Here is a 24,580-nt window from a genome sequence, read left to right as displayed (position 1 = left end):
GTCTCCTAGTTAACTAGGGTTTCCACCAGCATTGATCGAGTCTTCTGCGCGGAAATACCGAAGGCTTGAGCTTGAGTAGGAAGAAGATGCTGTATACTTTCCCCGCAGAAAACAAAAGGTTGGACATATTCCCAGAAAGTAAGAATGCAGGCTGGACGGTGCAAGGGCTCCCCCAAAACTGCCGAATCAGTTCCTCCTGCCTCTCAGGTTCCAAATGAGGGTCGTTTCCCCTAGTTCCAAAGGAGCTTGTCCCGGTTCTTCACTGTGCAGGTGACTCAGGCGACTACCAGGAACTAAGCAATAATTCCTGCCATTTAACGAAGAGGAAATCGGGATTCGGAAATTCGTTATCTTACTTGAAGGGACCAGAAGGTGTTCGAAAATGCTCCCACAGTCCCATTCTTTGAGGCCTCTCTTACCTGATCTGGAGCTTTTTGAACTGACTCGTTTCAAAGTTCACTAGTGCCCTACCCGGCCACATAGCCCAAATGGGTGAGGGCTTCCTAAGTTAACTTGATTTACTCGTTTTTATTTTTTATTTACTTTTGGTATTCGGGATTGAACCAAGGGACATTTCACCACTGAGCTACATTACCAGTTCTTTTTATTTATATTTATTTATTTATTTATTTATTTTGAGACAAGATCTTGCCTAATAACTTAGGACATCGCTAAATTGCTTGCTGAGGCTGACCTTGAACTTCTGATCCTCCTCCTTCGTTGGAATTACAGGCAAGCTGCTACTGTGCCAGCCTCAAACAATATATTTTAAAAACGAATGAACAGGTGGTCCCAGAAGCTCATGCCTGAAATACCAGCAGTCTGGTAGGGACTTGTAACACCTCTGGCAACTTTAGGGATACCCTGTCTCAAAAGATTAAAAGAGCTGGGGTTGGAGCTTAGTTCCACCCCCAGCACCAGTAGGAAAAGAAAACAAAAAAAACAGTAGGTTGTTTTACAGGCCAATGTGTAATCTATCTAGAAAAGGATCATCAACAGCTGAAACTATCAGATGAAAGTTATTGAAGAATAGATATTTAAAAGATCTGGAAGTCTTAGCCCACGAATTATGAGTTACAAAGGAGAAAATCATTCCTTTATAATACCTAGAGAGCACCACCATAACCAAAGTTATCATCAGTAATGGGGCAAATGGATGACTGGTCAATGTCATCAAAACAAAAATTCAGAAGACTGCTATTAATAGACTAAAGACAACTAAATTATCTGTATGATTCAAGTAATCTTGAATCAGAACAATGAAGAAAATTTGAACATGGACTAAATTGCAAAGTTGTGTTTTATTAATGGTTAGAAATTTCTAGAGTGTATACAACTTATACAAGATAAAGTCCTTGTTCTCAGGAGCCTCATACTGATAAAAAGTAATTTGTTATATCTGCAGTTTATTTATTTATTTGTTTGTTTGTTTATTTATTTATTTTTAGTACTGGGGATTGATGCAAGGGTGCTTTACCACTGAGGTACATCCTCAGTGTTTTATTTTTTATTTTAAGATGGGGACTCACTAAGTTGCTTAAGGTCTGGCCAAGTTGCTGGGGCTAGCCTCAAAACAGCCTCAAATCCTCCTCCTCAGCCTTCACAGTTGCTGGAATTAAAGGCAATAGCCATTGAGCCTGACATATCTGCAGTTAAATGACAAATATTAAACCCCCTTTAAAAAAAAAAAAACCTCCAGAATTTTATATGTATATAGAGAAAGCCAATGTGACAAACATTAACAGTTGGGTCTAGCTGACAATTTTTTCTGTAGTCTCTCATCCTTTCTGTAATTTTATTAATAAAATTCAGAAGATGAAGTATTATAGTGTGTTGAGTAGCTAATAAAAAGAAACTTTTCCAGGGGAGAAAATGGAATACATCTCTTCAACAAGGACTTGGGTCTAGCTGACAATTTTTTTCTATAGTCTCTCATCCTTTCTGTAATTTTATTAATAAAATTCAGAAGATGAAGTATTATAGTGTGTTGAGTAGCTAATAAAAAGAAACTTTTCCAGGGGAGAAAATGTAATACATCTCTTCAAAAAGGACTTCTATTACACTTTCTAAGTTATCTTCATCTCCATTCCTTTGACTGCAAGTTCAATGTAACATTTTTTTAAATATTTTTAGTTATACATAAGCACAATATCTTTACTTTATTTATTTTTATGTGGTGCTGAGGATCAAACCCAATGCCTCACATGTGTGAGGCAAGCGCTCTGCCACTGAGCCACAATCCCAGCCCTCAATGTAACATTTTTTAAAGCACATGCAGAGAACTAGGGGTGTAGCTCAGTGGTAGAGTGCTTGCCTAGCACATGTAAGGATTGTGTTCTTCACAAGCACGGCAGGGCAGCAGGGTGGGGGATTGTGGGGACATGGGAAAGCATATTAAAAGGTACTGGAAACTGAAACATAGGAAGCTGAGCCATCTTATCCACCATAGACTCCCTCTCTTCCATGTGGAGTGTTTAGGTTGCTGGGAGGCACTTGGAGAGCCTCTGATGCAGGCCTAAGTGGCTAATCAGGTAAACCCTAGGTAAGCCTAACCAGAGGTGCCAGAGACACTCCCGACTCGCCTCTGGGGGTCCTCAAGGGCCCCCCCACACTTATTCGGCCACACCCAGTCTGGGATTCAAAGGCTTCCAGCCACTATAAAGGTAGATGCTGGGCCAAAGAGATCCGGGATATAGGATGGCTTAAGCCAACCATCAGGCGGTCAGGCCCTCCAATGTGGAGTGGTCATACATCAGCCTTTGGTCCAGACACCAACCAGGAACAACTGCAGAATGCTTTTGCCATGTACAAGTCTACATTTAGAATTTTATCCTATAGTTATACCCTCACACATAAGAAATTATATGCCCAAGGATATTTACTGAAATAGCATTACTTTGTAAAAGTACAAAATAGAACACAAGGTAAGTATTCATGAAAAATACATGTTTTAAAAGCACTGAAGAGGAAGACAAACTGTATAAGACTTATGAAATTTGTATTTTAGTGGGAGAAATAAAAGTGGTAAGTAAATTTGTAGTATCTTATGAAGTAACTGCCAAATTGAACAATACTTAAGATACATCATTGAGGGGAGAAATGGTGGAAACTGTGTATATTGTATGCTATCTTTTGTGTTAGAAGTATGTGTTTGTTCTGAAGAAATTGACAAGGACACTGGAAGGAGAAAAAACCTCTATCTGCATGGATTAGATGAAACATATTGTTAAATTGGCCATACTACCCAAAGTGATCTACAGATGCAATGCAATCCCCATCAAAATTACTAATGACATTGTTTGCAGAACTAGAAAAAAATAATTCTAAAATTCATATGGAAGCAAAGACCTTGCATATGCAGAGCAATGCTGGAGGCATTACAATACCTGGTTTCAAAACATAGCATAGAAGCAGGATGTGGTGACCCATGGCTGTAATTCCAGTTTGGGAAAGCTGAGGGCAAGAAGATCTCAAGCTCATAGGTCTGCCTGGGCAGTTTAGGGAGACACTGTCTTAAACTACAAATTAAAAGGCGGGGGTAGTAATGTAGTTCTGTTGTAGAGTGCCCTGGGTTCAATTCCCAGTACCACCATAAATCAATCTGCCATGTTATATTTATTTTTCTTTTCCAGTGCTGGGAATGGAGCCAGAGTCTCACACTTGCATGCTTTCTACCATTGAGCTGCACTCCAGTCTACCTGTACTCTGCTGAGCAGAAAGCTTTTTTTTCAACTGATATCTTCTATGTTCAGGGAAAATCAGCTCTTCCTCTGCTTCCACCAAAGTCTGGTCTCTGGTCTCCAATCGCTGGGGGTCTCCACTGTCCCCATCTGAAGGGTCAATAAAACCATAGCTAGGATTAGGGAATGGTTGAGGATACAGTCAACAAAGAGGGGAACCAGCCAGGCCTCAGAGTCTGTCCCACTTCCACCTATCCCCAGGTGGAATTGTCTGGGTTTTTTCTGTAAAACACCTGCTGTGATGATCACCTACATTCTGCAACTTATCTTATTCTGCAACCACCATCTTAGAGCCTAGTTGTAAAGTGTCTACCTGGTTTGGGGTGCCCCCCCACTAAGAGTGGGAGACAGGGCTGGGGTTGTGGCTCAGTGATAGAGTACTTGCCTCGCATATGTGAGGTACTGGGATCAATCGTCAGCACCGCATAGAAATAAATAATAAAGATACTGTATCCATCTACAACTAAGATAATTTAAAAAAAAAAAAAAAAAAGAGGGGAAGGGGCTGGGGATGTGGCTCAAGCAGTAGAGCGCTTGCCTGGCATGCGTGCAGCCCAGATTCGATCCTCAGCACCACATACAAACAAAGATGTTGTGTCTGCCGAAAACTAAAAAAAAAAAAAAAAAGGAAATAAATATTAAAATCTCTCTCTCTCTCTCTCTCTCTCTCTCTCTCTCTCTTAAAAAAAAGAGAGGGGAGACAAACACTACTTGCTTGTGCAGTACAAAACTTAAAAAAAAAAAAAAAGGTTTTCTTCTAACCTCAAATAATGAAGGGAAACATAAATAAAATGCTTGTGCCCAAAGACCAGGGTAAGGAAATGGAGGGGCAGTAAGAAAAAACATTGGCCACACTACTGCAGCATTAAGTATCAAGGCAAAGTAGAAACAGTTGATGAGCACACAGCTTCAGCTGGGTCCTGCCTCAGGAGACCAGCTCTGACTACACCTCCAGAGTCTGCTCACAATTGCAGTTTCAGCACTCTGGCTCCAGGGTCAATTATCAAATTGGTTTCAGGCTGGGTCAGCTTTGGAAACACCTCTTGTTTAGGACTCACTGTCTCAACAGAAATGGGATGGGAAGAGAGGCATCCCATTCCTCTCCTAAATGGACAATATCCAACTAATGGGATGGGGTGCGGACAGAGGCCTGGGCAGCTGTCCAGAATTTTGGGTGCATCATAAGGACCTAGAACATGGGCCAATTTGGCCCTTTGTGGTACAGGTTGAGTGGAGGGTGGGTGGGATCCAGGTCAATTCCTGTCTTCTCCTTGCTTTACCTTCCATCCTTGAAAGCTGCCATCTGCTCCCTGTGCCCTATACCCTGTTACCTGAGACTGGCTTTGAGGGCATAGTCATGAATAGTCTGTGGTGCTTCTTCAGTTTCACCTGGAAAATGGTTTTGGACATCAGCTCCAAGAGAAGCAGAGATCTATCATGAGTGGACAGGAGGATTTCCAGAACCCCCAGGATTGTGGGTGGGACTCTACCCACAGTCACTCAAGGAGGGGACAGAAAAGAAGAGCACCTAGATGAAAAGACCTAATGATACTGCATAGGAGCTCTCAAGGAATGGTCCTCTTGTGAATGTAGAGACAGACTAACATGCTCAGAGTTTCCAGTTAGTTTTTGTTTTTGTTTTGTTTTGTTCAACTCCCAAGCCTTCATGATTAGGGGACAATATAAGAGCACAGAGATGAAAAAGAAGAATATCAGTCAAGAGGAACCAACTTTTCTTTTCTGGATCTAGGGATCGAATTCAGGGGTGCTCTACCACTGAACCACACCCCCAACCCTTTCTATTTTTTGAGACAGGAGCTCTCTAGTAGCCCTGGCTGGCCTCAAACTCAAAATTCTCCTGCCTCTGCCTTTTAAGTGGCCGGAAATTATGCATCACTTTGTAGGCTCAGATAGTCAACTTTTTTTTTTTTTTGCACTAGAGATTGAACAAAGGGGTGCTTAATCACTGAGCCACATCCCCAGCCTTTTTATTTATTTATTTATTTATTTTTTTTTTTTGAGAGAGAGTGTCTCGCTAAGTTGCTGAGGCTGGCTTTGAACTTGCCATCCTGCCTCAGCCTCCCCAGCAGCTGGGATTATAAATGTATACTACTGCACCCAGCTAAGAGGGTCAACTTTTGAGTAACAGAATTCTAGAAAGAAAAAAAAAAAAAACAGAATGGCCTAAAATTCTCAAAAGGATTACTGCGAGTTAGGGGAAAATCAAAGCATGACACTTTTTCTTTTTATTTATTTACTTATTTATTTTTGGTGGTGCTGGGGATTGAACCAAGGCCTTGTACATGGGAGGTAAGAATTCTACCAACTGAGCTATATCCCCAGCCAAAGCATGAAATTTTGAAGGAATTTTTTCTTTTTGGGGTGGTGGGGATACTAGAGATTTAACCCAGGGACAATTTACCACTGAGCTACATCCTCAGCCTTTTTTATTTTGAGACAGGTTCTCACTAAGTTGGTTAGGACCTCACTAAGTTGCAGAGACAGGCCTCAAACTTGTGGTCCTCCTGTTTTAACCTCCCAAGTCACTGGGATTACAGGCATGCATCACTGTGCCTGGCAATAGAAAATTTTATTTCTAATGAAGAATTCTATGGCTACTTTGATGAATAACTGAAGTATAATAAACTGCTTATATTAAAATGTGTACAATTCATTACTTTTGACACATACAAATACACCAATTACTGTAATCAAGACAATGCACATTTCCATCATCCTTAAGAGTTTTTCTACTACTTCTTTCCACTCTATACGTTTCTCCATATCCATTCCCAGGCAGTTGCTCGCTGGTTTCTGCACTATATATCAGTCTCCATCAATTAGAATTTTTAACACAAACTAGTTATACTACAATTCTAATTCTCTTAAATATTTCAACTCTATTTTGAAGTTTCAGGAAGGAAAGATAATCTACATACACCAAAACACACATGCACGCAAAAGAATAACATGCCTGCAAAAGAATAACATGCCTAGAATTTTAAGTACCCTCTTACAACAACTAAGGAACAATTTATCATTGTGGTATAAGAAATAGATTTCAGACTAGAAATTTTCGTGCAAATGATAGATTAGATTCTTGTGGGTAACACTGACAGTACATCAAATTTCAATTTTCAGTTGTATGTCAAATCTCCATCATCTCTAGGTGGGATGATTATGGTTGTAGAGCCCAGATCCTTGAGTTTCTGTTATATGATCACCTAATTGTTCTGCCTACCCACAGAAGTTTATTACTCCATCATTTAATGTTTTGTTTTGTTTTGTTTTGTTTAAACAGGATCTTGCTAAGTTGCTGTTGTCTTGACTTTGAAATCCTCACCTCCTGAATAGCTGGGATTACAGGTCACCACACCTGGCCTTTTGACTCTTAATTCATATTCTGTTTAGATTTCAAGACTTTTGATCCTATTAGATAGTTGCAATTTCTTAGGTGTTTCTTTGAATTACAGAGTTCCCACAGAGAATACAAGAAGCAGACTGACAATTCTAGGAATCTCTTCCCTCTGGGTTTGGGCATTACACCCCTCCTACTGACACCAGAATCATAACTTCATCTCTTGAATAACAGTTAATAAACAGTGCTTTAAGTGGAACAGGAAAATAAACAGAAATAATGTTGTTTACAGAATGGAGACACTAGAAAAGTTTCAAGCACTTCCCCTTCTAGTATCCAAACCACGTGAATCATCTGTTGTTGGTTGTGTTAAGGCTTATTAAAGGTACGCACGTAACCCTTGCCTGTGCTCTGCTGTCTCAAAAAGATAGAAGAATCTAGAAATGTGGTGGCCAGAAGGAGAGAACTCGGTGGCCAAAGGTCAGAAGGATGTGGAGGTTTGAATTTAGTCCTTTAAGTAAATATTAGTCCCACAAGAATCGGTACGTTTTTTCCGTAAGAGATTCTGTGCAGACGTTGGTTCTCTCCTACGCCACTGGAACTGTCCTCACTTTCCTGAGTCCCAGATTGGATGTCCCAAGTCCAGAGCCCCGCTTTCCCTCCAGGTGCGTGAGAGGAGCGCGGGTCCAGAAAGCCCAGATACCAGGGCTTTCACCTGGGGTGGAGAAGTGGGAAGCGAGGCCTGGGATCCAATGAGAAGAGCTCGATTGGGAGGGGCTAGCCGAAAGCCCCTTGAAATAAGACTCCTGCGAGAGCCGGAGCTCCTTCCAGCTATCTCCAGCACAGATTTAGCACCCCCTCGGACACTTTTCGCCCGCCCTTAGCTCGTGCGGCATGGCCACTTCCAAGAAGTTTCACACGCTTGTGGAAGTGCAACAAAAAGGAGGAAAAATTTTTGAGGTCCTGGGAGACCCCACCGAGGTACCTAGCTGGTTCCACTCCCAATACCTAAAGTGTCCGAGAGTGGTGTACCTGGAGGCGTGGCTGGTGGAAGCAATGTTCGGTGAGTGGGCCATGAAGGAACGGGAGATGGAGCCTCCTTTCCTGCCACTTCTACCTACGCCCCTCACAGTCCGAGCGCGTCCCAGGGAAGGGCTCTCCAGGGGCCCAGATCCCAAGTTCTTGCCCCAGCGCGGCCTTCGCCCAGCACCTTCCCCTCCCAAGCCCGGTGAGTCATTTGTACCCTCTCGACCTCCCTGCGCAGGCCCGGACGGAGAGAAAATCCCGCATGTCGAGTGTGTGACCCACACCGTGCTTCACGTGAATTGGTGGAATCCTGAAAGCGATGCTAAGATCTTGATATTTGGGAGGCCTAATTTCCAACTGGATGTATTCGAGATGATCAGACACCTGGCTAACTACTTCCGTCTGCGCCGCGGGGTGCTAAGTACGCGGGGCCCGGGAAGGGAGGACCATCCCCCACAAAGCCCCTCTACTTGGGAGGGACCCTGAAGTTTTCTGGGTGGCAGTCTCGCCCTCTCGGTCTGGCTGGGAAAGGGTTTCGTCTTTGCAAGGACTCTAGAAAGCCAAATTCACTCAGCGCTCTGGGACTCTGGCCCCACATCCTCAGCCAGCAGGAGTGACAATACATTTGTGGGGAGGGTATGGAAACACAGGTGCAATCTCTTCCCATTACTTTTCTTCCAGGCTCAAAGAAAGCCGCTGCCCAGATGGCTGAGACCCAGGAGACTGGGGCCAAGGAGGCTGAAACCCAGGAGACTGGGATTCAGAGATCTCCAGATGAGATTCCTGAGGCCGGGACCCAGCTGTCTCCGGACCTGAAAGTCCCAGAAGCCGGGACTCGGCAGCCTACCGAGGTAGCTCAGGACCTGGTTACCAGGTTATGAAGGCATCTTTGAGTCGGGAGAGCCAGGAGTTAAAGTGGAAGTCTCCGAAGAAGTCGTATTCCTAATAGTTCTCCTTCTACCCTAAAAGCTGGGGAAAGATTGTGTGATATGATTTGTTTCCCCCCTATGTTAAATGTAAACACGAATTTAAAAAGTTCTAATAAAAAAATCAAATTGGAAGGTAGAAAGAGAATACCACATTCCTCCCCAAATTCTGTGTGCTGTCCTCTACCCCAAGGCAGGTGAGACCTTTTGGATTGCTAGCTGCCCAGGACCAATAGTCCCCAGCTGAGGTCAGGTGTTTCTCTTGTGCTCCTTAACGCAGGGCACCTGACTTTGCAAAAGGTGCGAGACCTTCCGATTGAGTCAGTCCTTGTATGGAAACCTCTCCAAACCGTAATTCTACTCAAGGTGACTTGGGATTTAGAAACCTGGTAACTGGGATCCAGTGGCTGCTACCCAGCTGAATATGAAAGGCCCACTTGGGTGTACCCCCACTCTGCCACCCAATGCTTCCCAACTGGGGCAACTGACCGCAGAGAGGAGGGAAACTGCAAGAGTCGGGAGGCAATGCTGAGATCCTCAATCCTTGTCAGGGTCAACCAAGCTTTGGTGAAATTGGACATGAACCAGCCCCAGGCAGAATAAGGTTAATCTCCTTAGTTAATTCAGCAACTAGAAGATGCGAGACATGGGGGAGACCCCTCTTGATTCCCTCTAGAGTTCTAGAGCCCAGCGCGGTACAGGAATGCCAGTCCTGGCTTGTGCGCATTAATCTGGAAGTTTGCACGCTAACGGTCTTGTATCAGGATACCAGGATTTTTTCCTTTATATTGTTAGGATACTAGGATAAAACTAACACACAGGAATCTTCGTGACATGAAATGTTTCATTTAAAACATTCAAGGAAGCCCGGAGCAGTGGCGCACGCCTGTAATCTCATTGGCTCAGGAGGTTGAGGCAGGAGGATCGGGAGTTCAAAGCCAGCCTCAGCATCTTAGCGAGACCCTGTCAGCTCAGTGGGACCCCATCTCTAAATAAAATACAAAATAGGGCTGGTGATGTGGCTCAGTGGTTAAGTGTCCCTGATTTCAATCCCCGGTACAAAATAAAACATTCAATGAGGAGAGGAAAGCAGAGCACAGCAGCTGGAAAAGCGTTCTGGATTGAGGGCATAGTGCCAAAGTTAAACATGGAGAGGAAACGGAATTTTCGTGAGGATGCATTTCCTTATACAATTTCCTCACCTGCGTGGCCCTTTTGCGACTCATTCCTATTCGCTTAAATTGTACAGCATATTAAAACATCACATATAAATACAGTACAATGAAGAACTTGGTTGGTTTCTAATCTATTCCTATCTGCAAGTGAATACCCTCAGGATGATGTAAGAGCTCACTGGTAAGCACTTGCCTAGCATGCCCAAGGCCCTGGGTTAAACCCCCAGCAGAGGTTGGAGGGTATCTACTCTTTAAGAACAAGTTTGACTGGCACAGTGGTGAGTGTCTGTAATCCCAGCAACTCTGGAGACTGAGGCAGGAGGACTTCAAGTTTGAGGCCAGCCTCAACAAATTATTGGGGCCCTAAGAAATTTAGCGAGAACTTGTCCCAAAATAAAATTTAAAAACCAAGGATGTAGCTCAGTGATAAAGCACTCCTGGGCTAAATCCCCTACACCAAAAGAAAAAAAAAAGCAAGTTTGGCTTTAATAAACTATGGTGCTACATTAAACTTCCTTGTTGGAGGCTGGCAGAAGCCAAGGGCAAAAGAAGGCAGAATTTAAATAATATCATGCTTACATGTTTTTTAAAAAAATTTAATGTATATAGATAAGTTTTTGTAGTACTGGGTATTGAACCCAGGACTTGTAGCTTAGGAGACAAGCACTCTACCAACTGAGCTACATACCTAGACCCTAGATAAGTTTTGTTTGTTTGTTTTAAGCAATGCTTTTGGGGCTATGGTGGTGGCTCAGGGAGCACTTTCTTTTTATTTATTTATTTATTTTTAGTTTTCGGCGGACACAACATCTTTGTATGTGGTGCTGAGGATCCAACCTGGGCCTCTCGCATTCCAGGCCAGCGCACTACTGCTTGAGCCACATCCCCAGCCCCGGGAGCACTTTCCTAGCATGTGTGAGGCACTGGGTTTGATCCTCAGCACCACGTATAAATAAAGGTATAAAAAACTTTTTAAAAATTTTTTAAAAGCAATACTTATTACAAATCTTGACAAAATAGAAAACATTTAATGGACTGAGGGACAACTTTAGCAAGCCCCTGTCTCAAAAAAATGAAAGAAGTAGCCAGGCATGGTGGTGCCCACCTGTCTCAGTAGCTCTGGAGGCTGAATCAAGTGGATCACAAAGTTCAAAGCCAGCCTCAGCCTGTATCAAATTATAGAAAGGGCTGGGGATATGACTCAGTGATTAAGCACTCCTGGGTTCAATCTCTGAGAAAGAAAGAGGAAAGGAAGGAAAGAAAGGAAGAAAGAAAAATTAAAGTTCTGGGGATGTACCTCGGTGGTGCAGTGCCCCTGGATTCAGTCCCCAGTACTGCTGAAAAGAATTTTCACTCAGATCAAAATCTCCAGAGCTTTTCTATTATCCGCCCAAACTCACTCACTTCCTTACAAGACATCACTTTTAATTTTTTATTCAACTGTTAAATAATTGTTATACCTTTTTTCTTCTACCACAATTTTCCTAAGAATGGATATACTTTATTCAACTCATCCCTTACTGCTGATTCATATGTTCCCAAATATCTCAATTACAAACTGGTGCATCAAATTTCAATTTTTTTCCCCTCTGTAACAGGAATTGAACCCAGTGGCGCTTAACCACTAAGCCACATTCCCAGTACTTTCCCCTGATTATGCAGAGTGGGGTCACTGTAGGAGAAGGGGTGGTGGGTCCCTCATAGCTATTGGTACCAGTCCTAGCTTATTGTCTCATAATAAAGGATAGTGGAAGGTCTTCTCCCAAAGGCACAGGACTCCACAGCACTTCCTGGGGTCTCTCAATTAGGGGAAGGGGTGGGAGTGCACAGCAACAACTAGTTACAGTGGGAAAGGAGCAGTCCAGCCTTGCCTGGGTAGAAGAAGAAATCTCCCACACCTATGCCCACTCCAATCAATAGCCAGAAAAGGGTTCATCCACTGGAGGTAATAACAGTTGGACCAGTAGTCAGGAAGAACCAGTAGTCAGGAAGAACCAGGTCAGATATCCCCAGCCTCTGATCACGCGGGAAAAAAAAAATATCAAGATAATAAACATGAATCCTCACACTAAGAGTAAGGAAAGGGAGTGAAACGAAGTTCCAACCCCCACTGCCTACAGGCTAGAAAAAGGCAGCCCTTGGCTTATGAAGTGCTGTGACCTCAAGACAGACAAATCAGGAATAAACCAGGTTTTCTGTTTTAAGGTACTGGTGATTGAACTCAGGAGCGCTTTACCACTGAGCTAAGTTCCCAGTTCTTTTTTATCTTGAGGCAGGGTCTGCTAAATTGTGAGACAATTTGCAATCATCCTGCCTCAGCCTCCGGGTCACTGGGATTACTGGCGCGTGCCATTGCACGGGCTCAATTCCTCTCACCAAAACAAGGCTTTTTTAGCCGGTCGCAAATCTGTAATCTCTTTACTGCCGAGGAGTGACTGGGGACGGGGAGAATCGCAGGAGTTAAACCGAAGCCAACTTTGAAAACAAAAACCTCTTGGCACCTTCTGACCCAAGAATTCCGCTTCTGGGAAGTGCGGGATACCATGAGAGGGGAATGTCTTGGACAGACTGGTAGTTGCAGTGTGATAGGTAATGAAAAAACAGCCCCCTCGATCCTGAAACAAAGACCTGTGTGGCATCACATAAAACCTACAGACGACTCAAACAGGACGCCCTCCGCGGACGAAGGACCTGGGACACTGAATCTTGTGGGAATCTCAACCAGCCCAGAATATTAAGGGTGGACGACTGAGTGTTTGAACGCCACCTGTGCTCAAGCCAGGTTCCAAGAAATCGCACACCCGGTGCTCCGTGGGAGTCACACTACCAGGTTTAGAGCCCCTCAAACCTAGCCCTGGGTAGAGCTGCTCACCTGTATTCCAAGGTACTCAAGGAGAGGCAGGAGAATTGCAGTTCTAGGTTAGCCTCAGCAACTTAGAGACATCGTCTCAAAAATAAAAAGTAGTGGAGATGTGACTCATTGGGAAAGCACTCCTGGGTTAAATTTAAAGTACAAAAATACTCCAGATACTTCATCTGTGAAATTAGTGAAATCATCAGCTCCCTGCCCTTGAGGACCCAATTCTGACCATAAGATCAAAAAAGGATTAGGACTTTCAAAATGATAAACTAAAATGTAAAAGCAAAACAAGTGATCAGCTTCTACTCACCCCTCACATCAAGTAAAGTCAATGTTTTGTAAATTTGCTTTATTTCATGTGAAAAGACTATTACAGACAAATTTCATTAGAATAGTTCTACAAATACATTTACCACAAAACAAACCACTATTCAAAAGGCACAGGAAAAAGTAATGTAGAGATTTAAGAATACTTGGTCTTCCATCTCTTCAGCAGGCTGTCCTCATTGGTCTAATTATTGCCATCTTGTTTGTATTAAACTGGATGCTGGATAGTTTCTGGATATGGTGAACTAGCCTTCAAGAACTCCTCAAGGCGTTTTATCTTCTTAGCTGGAAGGCAAGCAACTGATAAGCATCCACAAGGACTGGGGAGAAGTTCTGCGACCGTTTCTCAGCGGAGTCCTGAAGCAGGGATCTAGCTATAGTGATATGCCCCAGCTAAGGTTGAATTGGACAATGTGGGCCTGAATGCATCGGATCTCCGCTGTATTTCCCAAGGATCCTTCGCTAAAGGGATCACCAGGGCCTCTGCAGCTTCCTGGGGTTAAGAAACTACAAGTTGTGAGAAAGAGGAGGCTAAGAAGAAGCTGTAAGCCTAACGCCATCACCTGTAGTTCCTCCATATGAAGGTTCACAAAGACCCTCACCTCGTTGGTCACGAAGTTCTCGGAACCACACTGCCAGGCTCTGGAGAATGTTCTTTACCCGAGTCTTCACGCCGGGCTGCCCAAACACGGTGACTTCGACTAGTTCCCCGGTGTCTGTTGGGTCCACCCTCAGCAAAGCCTGGCTCATCCACTCCATTTCCGAGAGTACGGTTCCGTCTTGGCCTAAACAGGTAAGGAGAGACTTTCAGGAGGAGCTAGATTTGGAGGGGCTGTTGGCTAGGTAAAGGGCGAGCAGGAGCTGACGGTCAAATCAACGCCAATGGCCTGCGAATTTGAGAAAGAGATTGTGGAGTCACTAGCAGCCTGTCCTACACTGGAGGAGGCGAGCCCGAGGATACCCGGGTCAGGCTGGCTCACCAAAAATTGGGTCTACCAGCCAGGGGTCCAGGTGAAACACCAGAGGTTCGTTCAGTTCCTGCGCGGAAAACCACCACGGCCGGACGCGAATCGGTGGTGGCGGAACGTGAAACCCGAGCAGCTTATCCAGGGAGTGAAACGGCATCCCTGACATCCCTTCGTCCCCAGCGGCTTCATCTGCACCGGAGTGGCCGAGCATGATAGACTCCAGAGAGTCCGCAGCCCAAAGAACGTGCTCCAAATGGCTGTCTCCGGCTTCCTCCAGCCCCAGGTTTCCCCAGCGGGCTCCTTTATACAGTGCTCGACACCCCACCCATCCGGCACCCTCCCGCTGCGCAGGCCCACTTGACACCCAGCTTCCCGCGCTGCTCGCGACCCCCAGCTACTTTTGACTTGAGCTGGGTTTTGATCTCAGACGCCCTGGGGTCCTCATTTCAGCCTTGGAAGGCGTCCTGTAGTCTCAAAGGCTCGTGATTCATTAACATGTGAATTTGATTTGATGACCCTTTGACCCTGAATCACCTGTGCCAAGGTTAAGGTTTGCATATCACCTTCTAAGCACTAGTGGGTAGATCAGACCTAGGACAGACTCCTCAAATCTGTAAAATTTCTCAAGTCCTCCTCGCTGCTGTCTTCTGACTGTCCGGGTGGTTACAATTTTAGATTTTTATTCCACTTGAACACTTAAATTTTCAGCCCTCTGTGAATTTACATTCAGAAGTCGTAATATTGTGCTTCAGTTTATAGACTAGCCATTCTCTTATTGCAAATATCCAAAATGATCAGTCTCTTCACGTGCTATTAAAACGAACATTTCCAGATGGTTATACGGTACTTCAGAGCTAATATTTAATCTTAATTGGCATCAAGTTTAGTGCAAATAAAATTATATTTAGAGGCTTAGAAAAGTTTTGACAGGGAGGCTTCCCTAGAGTGAAATCATTCCCGCCTTTCTGTCAGTAACAATGTTGGCCAATCAAACCTATTGAAACTATTAATAACAATTCTGTTTGTTACACAGGGAGTTTCCCCGAAAGATGGTTTCAGTCATTATGCAAATGAGCCGCATGCTTTATACACTGGAAAGTTCTCTTTGGGTTTACACAAAAAAAGCCGATCCTGAAAGCCAGTCATTTCTGTAGGGAGTGGACTCAAGATATCAGAGTTGGACCTCACCCCCCTAGTTCTCTTATCAGTGAATAAACCCAAAAGAGGCACTCATTTCTTTGTGCACTAGCCACCACACGTTCAATTGAGAATACTCAGGCTCAACTCTGAGAAATTTCTTAAATTCTACTCACCAGTAATAATTTCATCACACTGATTTAATGCCAAAAAACATCAAAAAAAGAATCAGAATATTTCAAGCCACTCTATCATGTTTTCAACAAAACATCAGAGGTGGTCATTACAGAACAAGAAGCAAGTTAAACAAATTTTGTTTATTTCCACCATCCTAAGTAAACATGTCAATGAATATTTCCTCCAAATGTTCTTAATTTTAATTAAATTTTAAATTATAAAAAATTTCACATATTCAAAAAAATCATGTAACACACCCAGGTACCCTCCTTCAATTTCACAGATGTTGACATTTCCCCACCTTTGCCTCAGTTCTCTTCTTTAAAATAGTATATCTTTGAAGGTTGAGGCAGGAGGAGCGCAAGTTCAAAGCCAGCCTCAACAACTTAACAAGGCCCTAAAACAATTTAGCAAGACCTGGTTTCAAAATGAAAAATAGAAAAGGCTGGGGAATGCGCTCAGTGGTTAAGCATCCCTGGGATCAATCCCCAGTATCCCCAGTACAAATATATATACATATGTATATATACACATACACACACACAAGTTGAGAGAGAAACACTGAATCTCATTTTAGTGGCTATTTCTACCTCTAATTTTAAAAATCAACACAATACATATTATAAAAAGTCATGAGGATATACAATAAAATGTGAAAGTTCTCAGACATAATCTTCCTTAATCTCTTAGTATTCCTTTTTCAATTATGCACATTATGAATTTTCTTTTCCAGTATAAATTGTCTTTTTATCTTTAAGCTGTCTTTTGTGTTTTTGCCAGGTTTAGGTAGTGCATGCCTGTAATCCTAGCTAGTCTGAAGCCTGAAGCAGAGGGATCCTCAGTTCCAGGCCAACCTGGGTCACATAGCAATACTTCATTTCAAAGAAGAGAGAGAGATTGGGCACATGTGGGGGGGGGGGGGGGAATGGGAGGAATCCTTCCTTGTTCTCTGAAGAGATTCCCTCTACTTACTAAGAATATTGAAATTTCTGTCTTAACAATTAAGACAGAATCCTCAAACCATCTGTTTTTGTTTGTTTGTTTTTAATAGTGTTGCAGAACTACTGAACCTAGGGCCTAACACAAAGCTAGGAAAGTGCTCTACCACTGAACTACACCCCCAGTTCTGGGGTTAATTATTTTAAATTAGGGATAAGGTGGAGATACAATTTCATCTTTTCATAAAATTGGTACTTTTTATTTATTTAGTACTTGGAGGCTAGCAGTATGAAAATACTAGTGACTCAGCTACATCAATGTTATAGCAGTGCAATTCTCCATAGCTAAACTATGGAACCAAACTAGGTACCCTTCAACAGATGAATCGTACACATACACAATGGAGTATTACTCATCCATAAAGAAGAATGACTTTATGACATTTGCCTATAAATAGATGGATTTGGAGACTATCATGCGAAGTGAAATAAGCCAATCCCCCAAAACTAGAGGTTGAATGTTATCTTTGATACATGGAAGCTAATCCATTATGGGGAGTGGGGTGGGATAGAAGTTCAGTGGATTAGACAAAGGGGAATGAAGGGAAGGGAAGGAAGATAGGAAAGGGAAAGATAGTAGAATGAATCTGACATAACTTTCCTATGTAAGTATATGAATACACCACAGTGAATCTCACCATTGAGTGCATATACAAGACAGGGGTCCTAATTAGAGTAAGGCATATTCCATTCTTGTACAATTATATCAAAATAGATTATACTATCATATATATCTTAAAAGAACCAATAAAATTTAATAAAAGAAAATACTGGATACTGTGGGAGGCCAACCTTACGGGTTACTGAGTTACACTCCCCAGCTGTGTGCTGAGGCGCTCAGTTACAGAAATGGGTGTGTCTTGCTATAGCCCCATGGGTGAAGCTATGCTCACCTGTTCCTTTGTAATATAACCCCTTGTCCTGTTTAGGATAGAGTCTTCCATAGAAGTGCCTTGTGTGTCCGCTTCTCTTACTGTGCCCTTGGGTGTGGCCTACCAGGTGTCAGTCAACTTGCTTACAGTGGACATCATGAAGATAGACTGAACCCCTGAAACCTGACCCCTTGCCTTATTTGAATAGCTTCTCCTCAATAAAAGGGGTCAGCGCATGCTCTCTCTCTCTCTCTTTCTGTGGACCCTTAAGGTCAGAGGAGCCATCACAGCAACCCCAAAGAAAAAGGTATTTGTGTCTCTTGTGTGGTTATTTCGTGAAGCCCAGTTAGCCCAGTTTAACTAGAGTGACCCCTGAGCCTTTTAGTCGGGAGAACAGAAACCCGGCAGGATACAAAGAAGGTGAAAATGTCTTAAGGTTTCCTCTTCCTTCTCTCTTTGGGCCTTCATGAGATCTCAGCAGAAGCTCCTCAAGAGGACCTCTGCACCAGGTCCCAAATAAAGAGCCCTAGAAATGAAGATAGAAAAGCTAGGAATGTAAATATTTGGGACAACACAACTAGCTAGGGAGCCAGGTCTCCCTGTGACTCCTTTCAAAACTGAAATACACTGATGCTGCACAAAATCTTTCGTCAATTCACTTGTTTTAGTGGAATACATTTTTCTGTTTATGAGAAATAAATGTACTGACACTTTAGATGTCTAAAATGTTTTAAATAATCTGTGAAATAATTTAACGGGATTATATAATCTTGAGTTTTAAATAATTTTCCTCCAGAATACATTTTTTAAAAATTTACTGCTTGTTATCAAGTGCTCTACCACTGAGCTACATCCCTTATCCTTCCATCTCCTGCACCCCATTTACCCCCCAACTGGGGACTGAATCCTGGAGCATTCAGCACTGAGCTATATCCCCAGCCCTTTTTATTTTTTGAGACTGTCTTACTAAATTGCTCAGTCTGGCCTCTAACTTTCCATCATCTTGCCTCAGCCTCCCAAATTGCTGGGATTATAGGCGTGCACCACGGCACCAGGCTAAAGACTATTTTTAAGAGCAGTTCTAGGTTCCTATCAAAATTAGAGCAGAAAGTACAGGGAATTCTCATATACTTCTGGTCTCCAAGTTTGCACCCGAGTGGTACAGTTTTGTTTTGTTTCTGTTTTTTTTTTTTTTTTTTTAATTTGAGAGCGGTACACTTCTTTGGTTTTTTTTTTAATTTTTTATTTAGTTGTAGGTGGACACAATCGCTTTAATTTATTATTTATTTTTATGTGATACTGAGGCTCAAATCCAGTGCCTTACATGTGCTAGGCAAGCACCCTACCACAGAGTCATCACAACTCCAGCCCCTGGTACACTTCTTAATAGTTAATGAACCTATATGGATAAATTACTACCAAAGTCCACAGCTTTGCCTCAGGGTACATTCTCAGTGTTGTATATTTTACAGATTTTGACAAATGTATCCACCATTAAATAGCATCATACAGAAGAGTCTCCTATTCTTTTCCATGTGTCATTTTTTAATTTTGTCTCTGTTTTGGATCTTTTCTTTGTCCCTTACATCCTAATTGTCATTATTATTCGTTTTTATCTACTAGGCTCAGCAATTTGTGTAACTTCATCTGAAAACACAGGCCCTTTCAACTCTGAGAAATTTCTTGAATTATCTGCTTATAATTTCTTCCCTAACATTTTCTCTGTTCTTATTTTCTAATCTGTTAGTGTTGGCAGCAGGTCCACCCTGGCCCCTGGAGCCCTACCTCCACTAGTTTGTTCTGCATGCCAGTGTGGCCAGCTCACAAGGCCATGGCGAACTTGCGGTTTTTCTGTTCCTGCTTATCCGTCTGAGACATATGTATCCCACGGGAATGCCTTGACCTTTTCTGGTCTGATGGACTTATTGTTAAGGGAGGTTTCGGTACCTGACAATAATAGATGTTGAAACTAAATTTCTCCCCCCTCCCTCCTGCTTTTGGGTAGTTTTCCACTTCTGCTGCTTGGGGTATAAAAAAAAGGTGTGTTAGCAATAAAGGGTATTGACTCCTGGATGAAGAACCTTGGTGTCCTGTGTGTCTTTTAACCTCGCCGTCCCTCGCCGGACTCGGCTCCCTTGGCCGGAAGCGGCAGTTAGTTGATTGTTATATTGAATCTTCTAGATTGTTCTCATTTTTCCACCCCCTCCCCAGTACTGGGATAGAATCCAGGGCCTGGCACATGTCAGACAAATGCTTTATCACCGAGCTACATCTCCAGCCCTATTTATTTATGATGCAGAAGGTCAAACCCAGGGCCTTGCACATGCTAAACACTACTACTGAGCATCATCCCTAGCCTAAGAAAGATCTGTTCAGCTGCAAGTGCAAACTATAAATAAAAGCATTGATGAATTTGACATTTTAAAAAGCACCTTCTAGGGGTTAGGGTTGTGGCTCAGAGGAAAAGTGCTCATCTAGCATGTGTGAGGTACTAGGTTCAATCCTCAGCACCACATAAAAACTAAATAAAGGTATTGTGTCCACTTATAACTAAAGAATTTTTTTTTAAAGCACCTGCTGGGGCTGGGGATGTGGCTCAAGCGGTAGTGCGCTCACCTGGCATGCGTCCGGCCCGGGTTTGATTCGATCCTCAGCACCACATACAAACAAAAATGTTGTGTCTGCCGAAAACTAACTAACTAAATAAATATTTTTTTAAAAAATTTTAAAAAGCACCTTCTATGACAAAAAATCTTTAAAATCTTTAAAAAATAAATAAAATAAAGCAAAGGAGCCATGCATGTGTAATCCAGCTACTCAGGAAGCCAAGGTACTTCAGGCCAAGGCCAGAAGTGAGCTATGCCAACCAGATACCTGCATTACAAACCAGTAATGGGGATGTAACTCAGTGATAGACCACCTTGGGCGGGTTCAATCTGCAATATATTAATTGATTGATTGATCAGTTTCATTTCACCTTAAACAAAATTATAAGAACCTAAGTCCCAAGTCACAATGACATTATTCAGAAACTGAAAATTGTGAATCTTTGGTCTCCAATGACTTTTTTGTTGTTGTTTGTTTTATTACTGGGGATTGAATCAGGGCCACTTAATCACTGAACCACATCACCATCCCTTTTTAGTTTTTCTTCTGAGACAGGGTCTTGCTAATGTTGCTTAGGGCTGCATTTGAACTTAAAATCCTCCTGCCTCAGCCTCCAGAGCCTCTGGGATTACTTACATGTACTACCACATGTGGCTATTTTTAAAAAGTGACTTTTAAAAAAAATTTACATTCCTACTGTGTCTGCATTCTAATTCATGATTTTCTGTTACCATATTTTCTTTCTTTCTTGGTTTCTGAGTATCCCTCATTTTGTTCTCCTTTATCACCAGTTTTGACTTCACTGCTTATCCTTTAAAATGTAGAATTCTGGAGTTCCTCTAGTTCTCTTTCTCCTGTCTACATAATTACTCTTTAGGCATCTTATCAACAGCAAAATGTGGCATATCACATATATAATAAATTATTCATGAACCCTTATCTCCAGTCACACCCTTTTTTCCAGAAACTAGCAAATTGGCCAAGTAGGAGGTCCCCAAGACATTAAAACTCTACAGGTTCCAGTGCAAATTCAGCATCTCATTCTTCCCAACTTGCTTTTTAGAATAGATTCTCAAATTAATGATTTTGAAACAATTTCTCTTTTATCAATCCCACATACCTGGCAGCATCTTAAAGTTCCTGATAAGCTTCTCCTGGAGGGTGCTCTTCACCAACCACATTTTTTTAAGTTGCTTAGGCTGGCCAGGAACTTGAGATCCTCCTACCTTAGCCTTCCAAATATCTGGGATTACAGGCATGTACCACCATGCCTGGCCTCACAACTTTTTTTTTAAAAAACATACTTTAAAAAGAAAAAATAAGAAGGGAAATTGCATGGAAATGGAAGGAGACCCTCAGGGTTATACAAAATTACATTCAAGAGGAAGTGAGGGGAAAGGGAAAAATAATACAAGGGGGAGAAATGAATGACAGTAGAGGGGGTAGAGAGAGAAGAGGGGAGGGGAGGGGAGGGGAGGGGAGGGGGGATAGTAGAGGATAGGAAAGGCAGCAGAATACAACAGACACTAGTATGGCAATATGTAAATCAATGGATGTGTAACTGATGTGATTCTGCAATCTGTATACGGGGTAAAAATGGGAGTTCATAACCCACTTGAATCAAAGTGTGAAATATGATATATCAAGAACTATGTAATGTTTTGAACAAACAACAATAAAAATTTAAAAAAAAAAGTTAAAAAAATAATAATAATTTGGGGCTGGGGATATAGCTCAGTTGGTAGAGTGCCTGGCCCTGGGTTCAATCCCCAGCAGGAAGAAGAGGAAGAAGAAGGAGGAGGAGGAGGAGGAGGAGGAGGAATCTGGCCGAGTGTGGTGGGCCCTGCCTATAATCCCAGCCATGCAGAAAGCAGATGAGGAAGACTGCAAGTTTGAGGCTAGCCTCAACAATTTAGGAAGACTCTGTCTCAAAATAAAATAAAATAAAAGGACTAGGGATATATACCAGTGGTAAAGTGCCCCTAGGTTTAATGCCAAGTACCAAAAATAAAAATAAAAAAAGAACTGGGCTGGTTGTGGTGGTATAGGCCTGTAATCCCAGGGATTCTGGAGGCTGAGGCAGTAGTGTAGCAGGTTTGAGGCCAGCCTCAGCAATTTATCAAGGCCCTAAGCAACTCAGTGAGACTCTGTCTCAACATAAAAATAAAAAGGACTGGAGATGTGGCTCAGCAGAAACACCTCGGGGGTTCAATCCCCAGGACCAAAATAACAATATTTATAATAATAATATAGACTGAATGAGCTGACTCCAAGTATTTTTTTAAGATTTTAACAATGTTTATTTCTTATTTCTATCTCCACAGAACCATTTCCCATACACACAATGAAGACTTTACTTGGAAAGGGTCACCAAGTGGAGTGTGCACTCTGAAATCCTAGATATCCAATTCCCTCATTTTGTAGTTTAGTGGGGGTATGGTCTAGGCAGAACTGAACAATGCAGAAGGAAGTGGGACCTAGGCATACCCATAAAGGTGACCATAGCGGGAGGGTTGGTTGGCAGACTGGAAGGCAATTCTCCCAGTAAAGTTACTTTTATCTCAATTGGAAGCTAGGAATTGGTTGGCAGGGAGTGTTGTTGTGGGTTTTTTTTACTTCCAAATTGCAGAGAGAAATGAGGGGAGTTCACCTACATCTGTAGGAAAAGTGGAAGCTGCTGTATGTGTTTTGAAAAACCAGCCTCTACCTCAGAGCAAAGCCTGTCCAAGGAAGGGACATGACCTTTGTCCTTGGAAAGACCCACAGAGCACTCCTAGGAACATTCCCACCCTGCTAAGTTGTTTATCTACAAATAACAGGAGAGATCTGCTGCGACAGGTGTCCCTGACTCAGTCAGGCTAGGTGGGGATCCATAGCAACCCCCTAGCAGCCACCAATCAGCATGAGACAGGGAAATATCTGGGATGCCAGATGACCCTCCCAGTAGTTTATGGTGGTTGATAATGTGTTGGAAAACCATGTAGTTCGGCATGTACACCCCTCTTGGCTTAAACCAATCAGTTCAAATGAATCCCCCTCTTGTAGTAACCAATCACCCTTACCCAACTTGTTCCCGCCAGTGAATGTGCTAACCATGTTTTAGAGTTGTTGTTTGATTTTCCCGTGGTGTGTGATGATTTGCTAAGAGATGCTATGATGTATGTGGGGGTCCCTGCCTTCTCCAAAGAATGTATAAAACTTCTGCAAACCCTTGGCTCCAGGCCTCTCAGCGTCACCAGTTGCTCTCTGTGCGTGGAGGACCAAGCTAGCTCACAATAAACACCTCTTTGCTGTTTACATCGATCTTGGTCTCTGGTGGTCTTTTGGGGGTCCCGAATTTGAGCATAACAGTTTGTTGCCAAAGAGGGAAGGTGAAGTAGGCATCATAGCCAAAAGATGTGTGTAGCCCTCAGTCCCAGTACCCCTTCTGCTCTCAAACAAGGACAAAAATGGAGGTGATCAGGATCCATGCTATGAAAATTAGGAAGAAATCATTCCAGGGCCAGTTGATGAATGGTGTCTTGGCTTGCAGGCTACTCATGTAAATAACAAAGAAGACAGCGGCAAGGAGCATCTCAATCATAGAGAAGCGTTCCCTGATGTGAAGCCACTGAGGCGCATCAGAATCACCAGGCACAATAGAATCTCAGCAAACAATTCCCTTGCGGATGCAGAGGACACACCAGCCTGGGGCCAAGAGATTCTGGGAATCCGCCACTCTGTGGGATGGAGTGCCTGCGAGCGCAGAGAATCTGCTGCCCCGAAAAATCATCTTTGATCAACACTATAAGAAAAGAGCAAGTTACAAATTTGAACAGCATGACCTCAGTTTTGTATGAGTACTCGATAATACTCTGCGACTAAGGACTCCACGGCTCAGAAAAGACCTGGCAAGAGGGGGAAGCCAAGGACTAGGTTGTGTGAATGTGGAAAGCGGGATACCGTAGGAAGAGAGGCGCAGGGTGCCCGGAGCTAGAGTATCCTGGTTGTAGGTGCTGGAAAGTCTAAAGAAATAGAGCGCCTTGCGTATAGCCCATTCTACCCGACCCAACCTCCCGGGATTCTGTGAACCGAGGCTTCCCTGCTCAAGAAGCTATCTATTGCAGCCATCTCCGAGCCTTCGCTCCACCCAGGACTAGTCATTACGGAACTATTGGGGATGTGGAAGCCCTTCATAAGCTCTGGGGCGCGTTACTGAGGCCGGACCCTTCACGTAGGGATCCCTGATCACAGAAGACTACATAGAGAAGATGGATCCATGACCTGTTCACTCATGCACTCCTTACTTGCGCAGGATGAGTCTCCGCCTAGGGGCCGCCGCCCTCAACTTCAAGCTGCGCGGATTGGGCGGCCCCGCCTCGCCTGCAGACCAATGAACGGCCGGGGGCGGGGCTCTCGAGGCTGCAGAC

The 24,580-nt window shown here is 43.1% G+C and overlaps 2 protein-coding genes across 2 annotated transcripts in view; one reads left to right on the top strand and one right to left on the bottom strand.

Moving 5' to 3' along the window:
* Positions 1-7,992: 7,992 nt before the first annotated feature.
* Khdc3l (KH domain containing 3 like, subcortical maternal complex member) lies at positions 7,993-9,005 on the top strand. Its single transcript, XM_027928317.2, has 3 exons — positions 7,993-8,161; positions 8,363-8,545; positions 8,806-9,005. The coding sequence occupies exons 1-3, from the start codon at positions 7,993-7,995 to the stop codon at positions 9,003-9,005; spliced, it is 552 nt and encodes a 183-aa protein (XP_027784118.1).
* Positions 9,006-13,618: 4,613 nt separating this feature from the next.
* Positions 13,619-24,580, bottom strand: part of Cgas (cyclic GMP-AMP synthase) — a 69,762-nt gene continuing 58,800 nt past the window's right edge. The window contains exons 5-6 of the mRNA XM_071613916.1: positions 14,015-14,197; positions 13,619-13,697 (exon numbers count right to left, since the gene is read on the bottom strand). Coding sequence (XP_071470017.1) covers positions 14,023-14,197 — 175 coding nt within the window. The 3' untranslated portion in view covers positions 13,619-13,697; positions 14,015-14,022. The remainder of the gene's footprint in view (positions 13,698-14,014; positions 14,198-24,580) is intronic.

Source organism: Marmota flaviventris, chromosome 6, assembly GCF_047511675.1.
Source record: "Marmota flaviventris isolate mMarFla1 chromosome 6, mMarFla1.hap1, whole genome shotgun sequence".
Lineage (NCBI taxonomy): Eukaryota > Metazoa > Chordata > Mammalia > Rodentia > Sciuridae > Marmota > Marmota flaviventris.
Note: the sequence above shows the minus strand (reverse complement) of the source record. Positions and strands in the feature narration are given on the sequence as shown.

Bases quoted from the DNA above. Each gene is read 5' to 3' on its own strand.
- Khdc3l (XM_027928317.2), top strand. From the start codon at position 7,993: ATGGCCACTTCCAAGAAGTTTCACACGCTTGTGGAAGTGCAACAAAAA. The intron at 8,162-8,362 runs GTGAGTGGGCCA...CTCCCTGCGCAG, and splicing joins GCTGGTGGAAGCAATGTTCG to GCCCGGACGGAGAGAAAATC. The intron at 8,546-8,805 runs GTACGCGGGGCC...CTTTTCTTCCAG, and splicing joins TCTGCGCCGCGGGGTGCTAA to GCTCAAAGAAAGCCGCTGCC.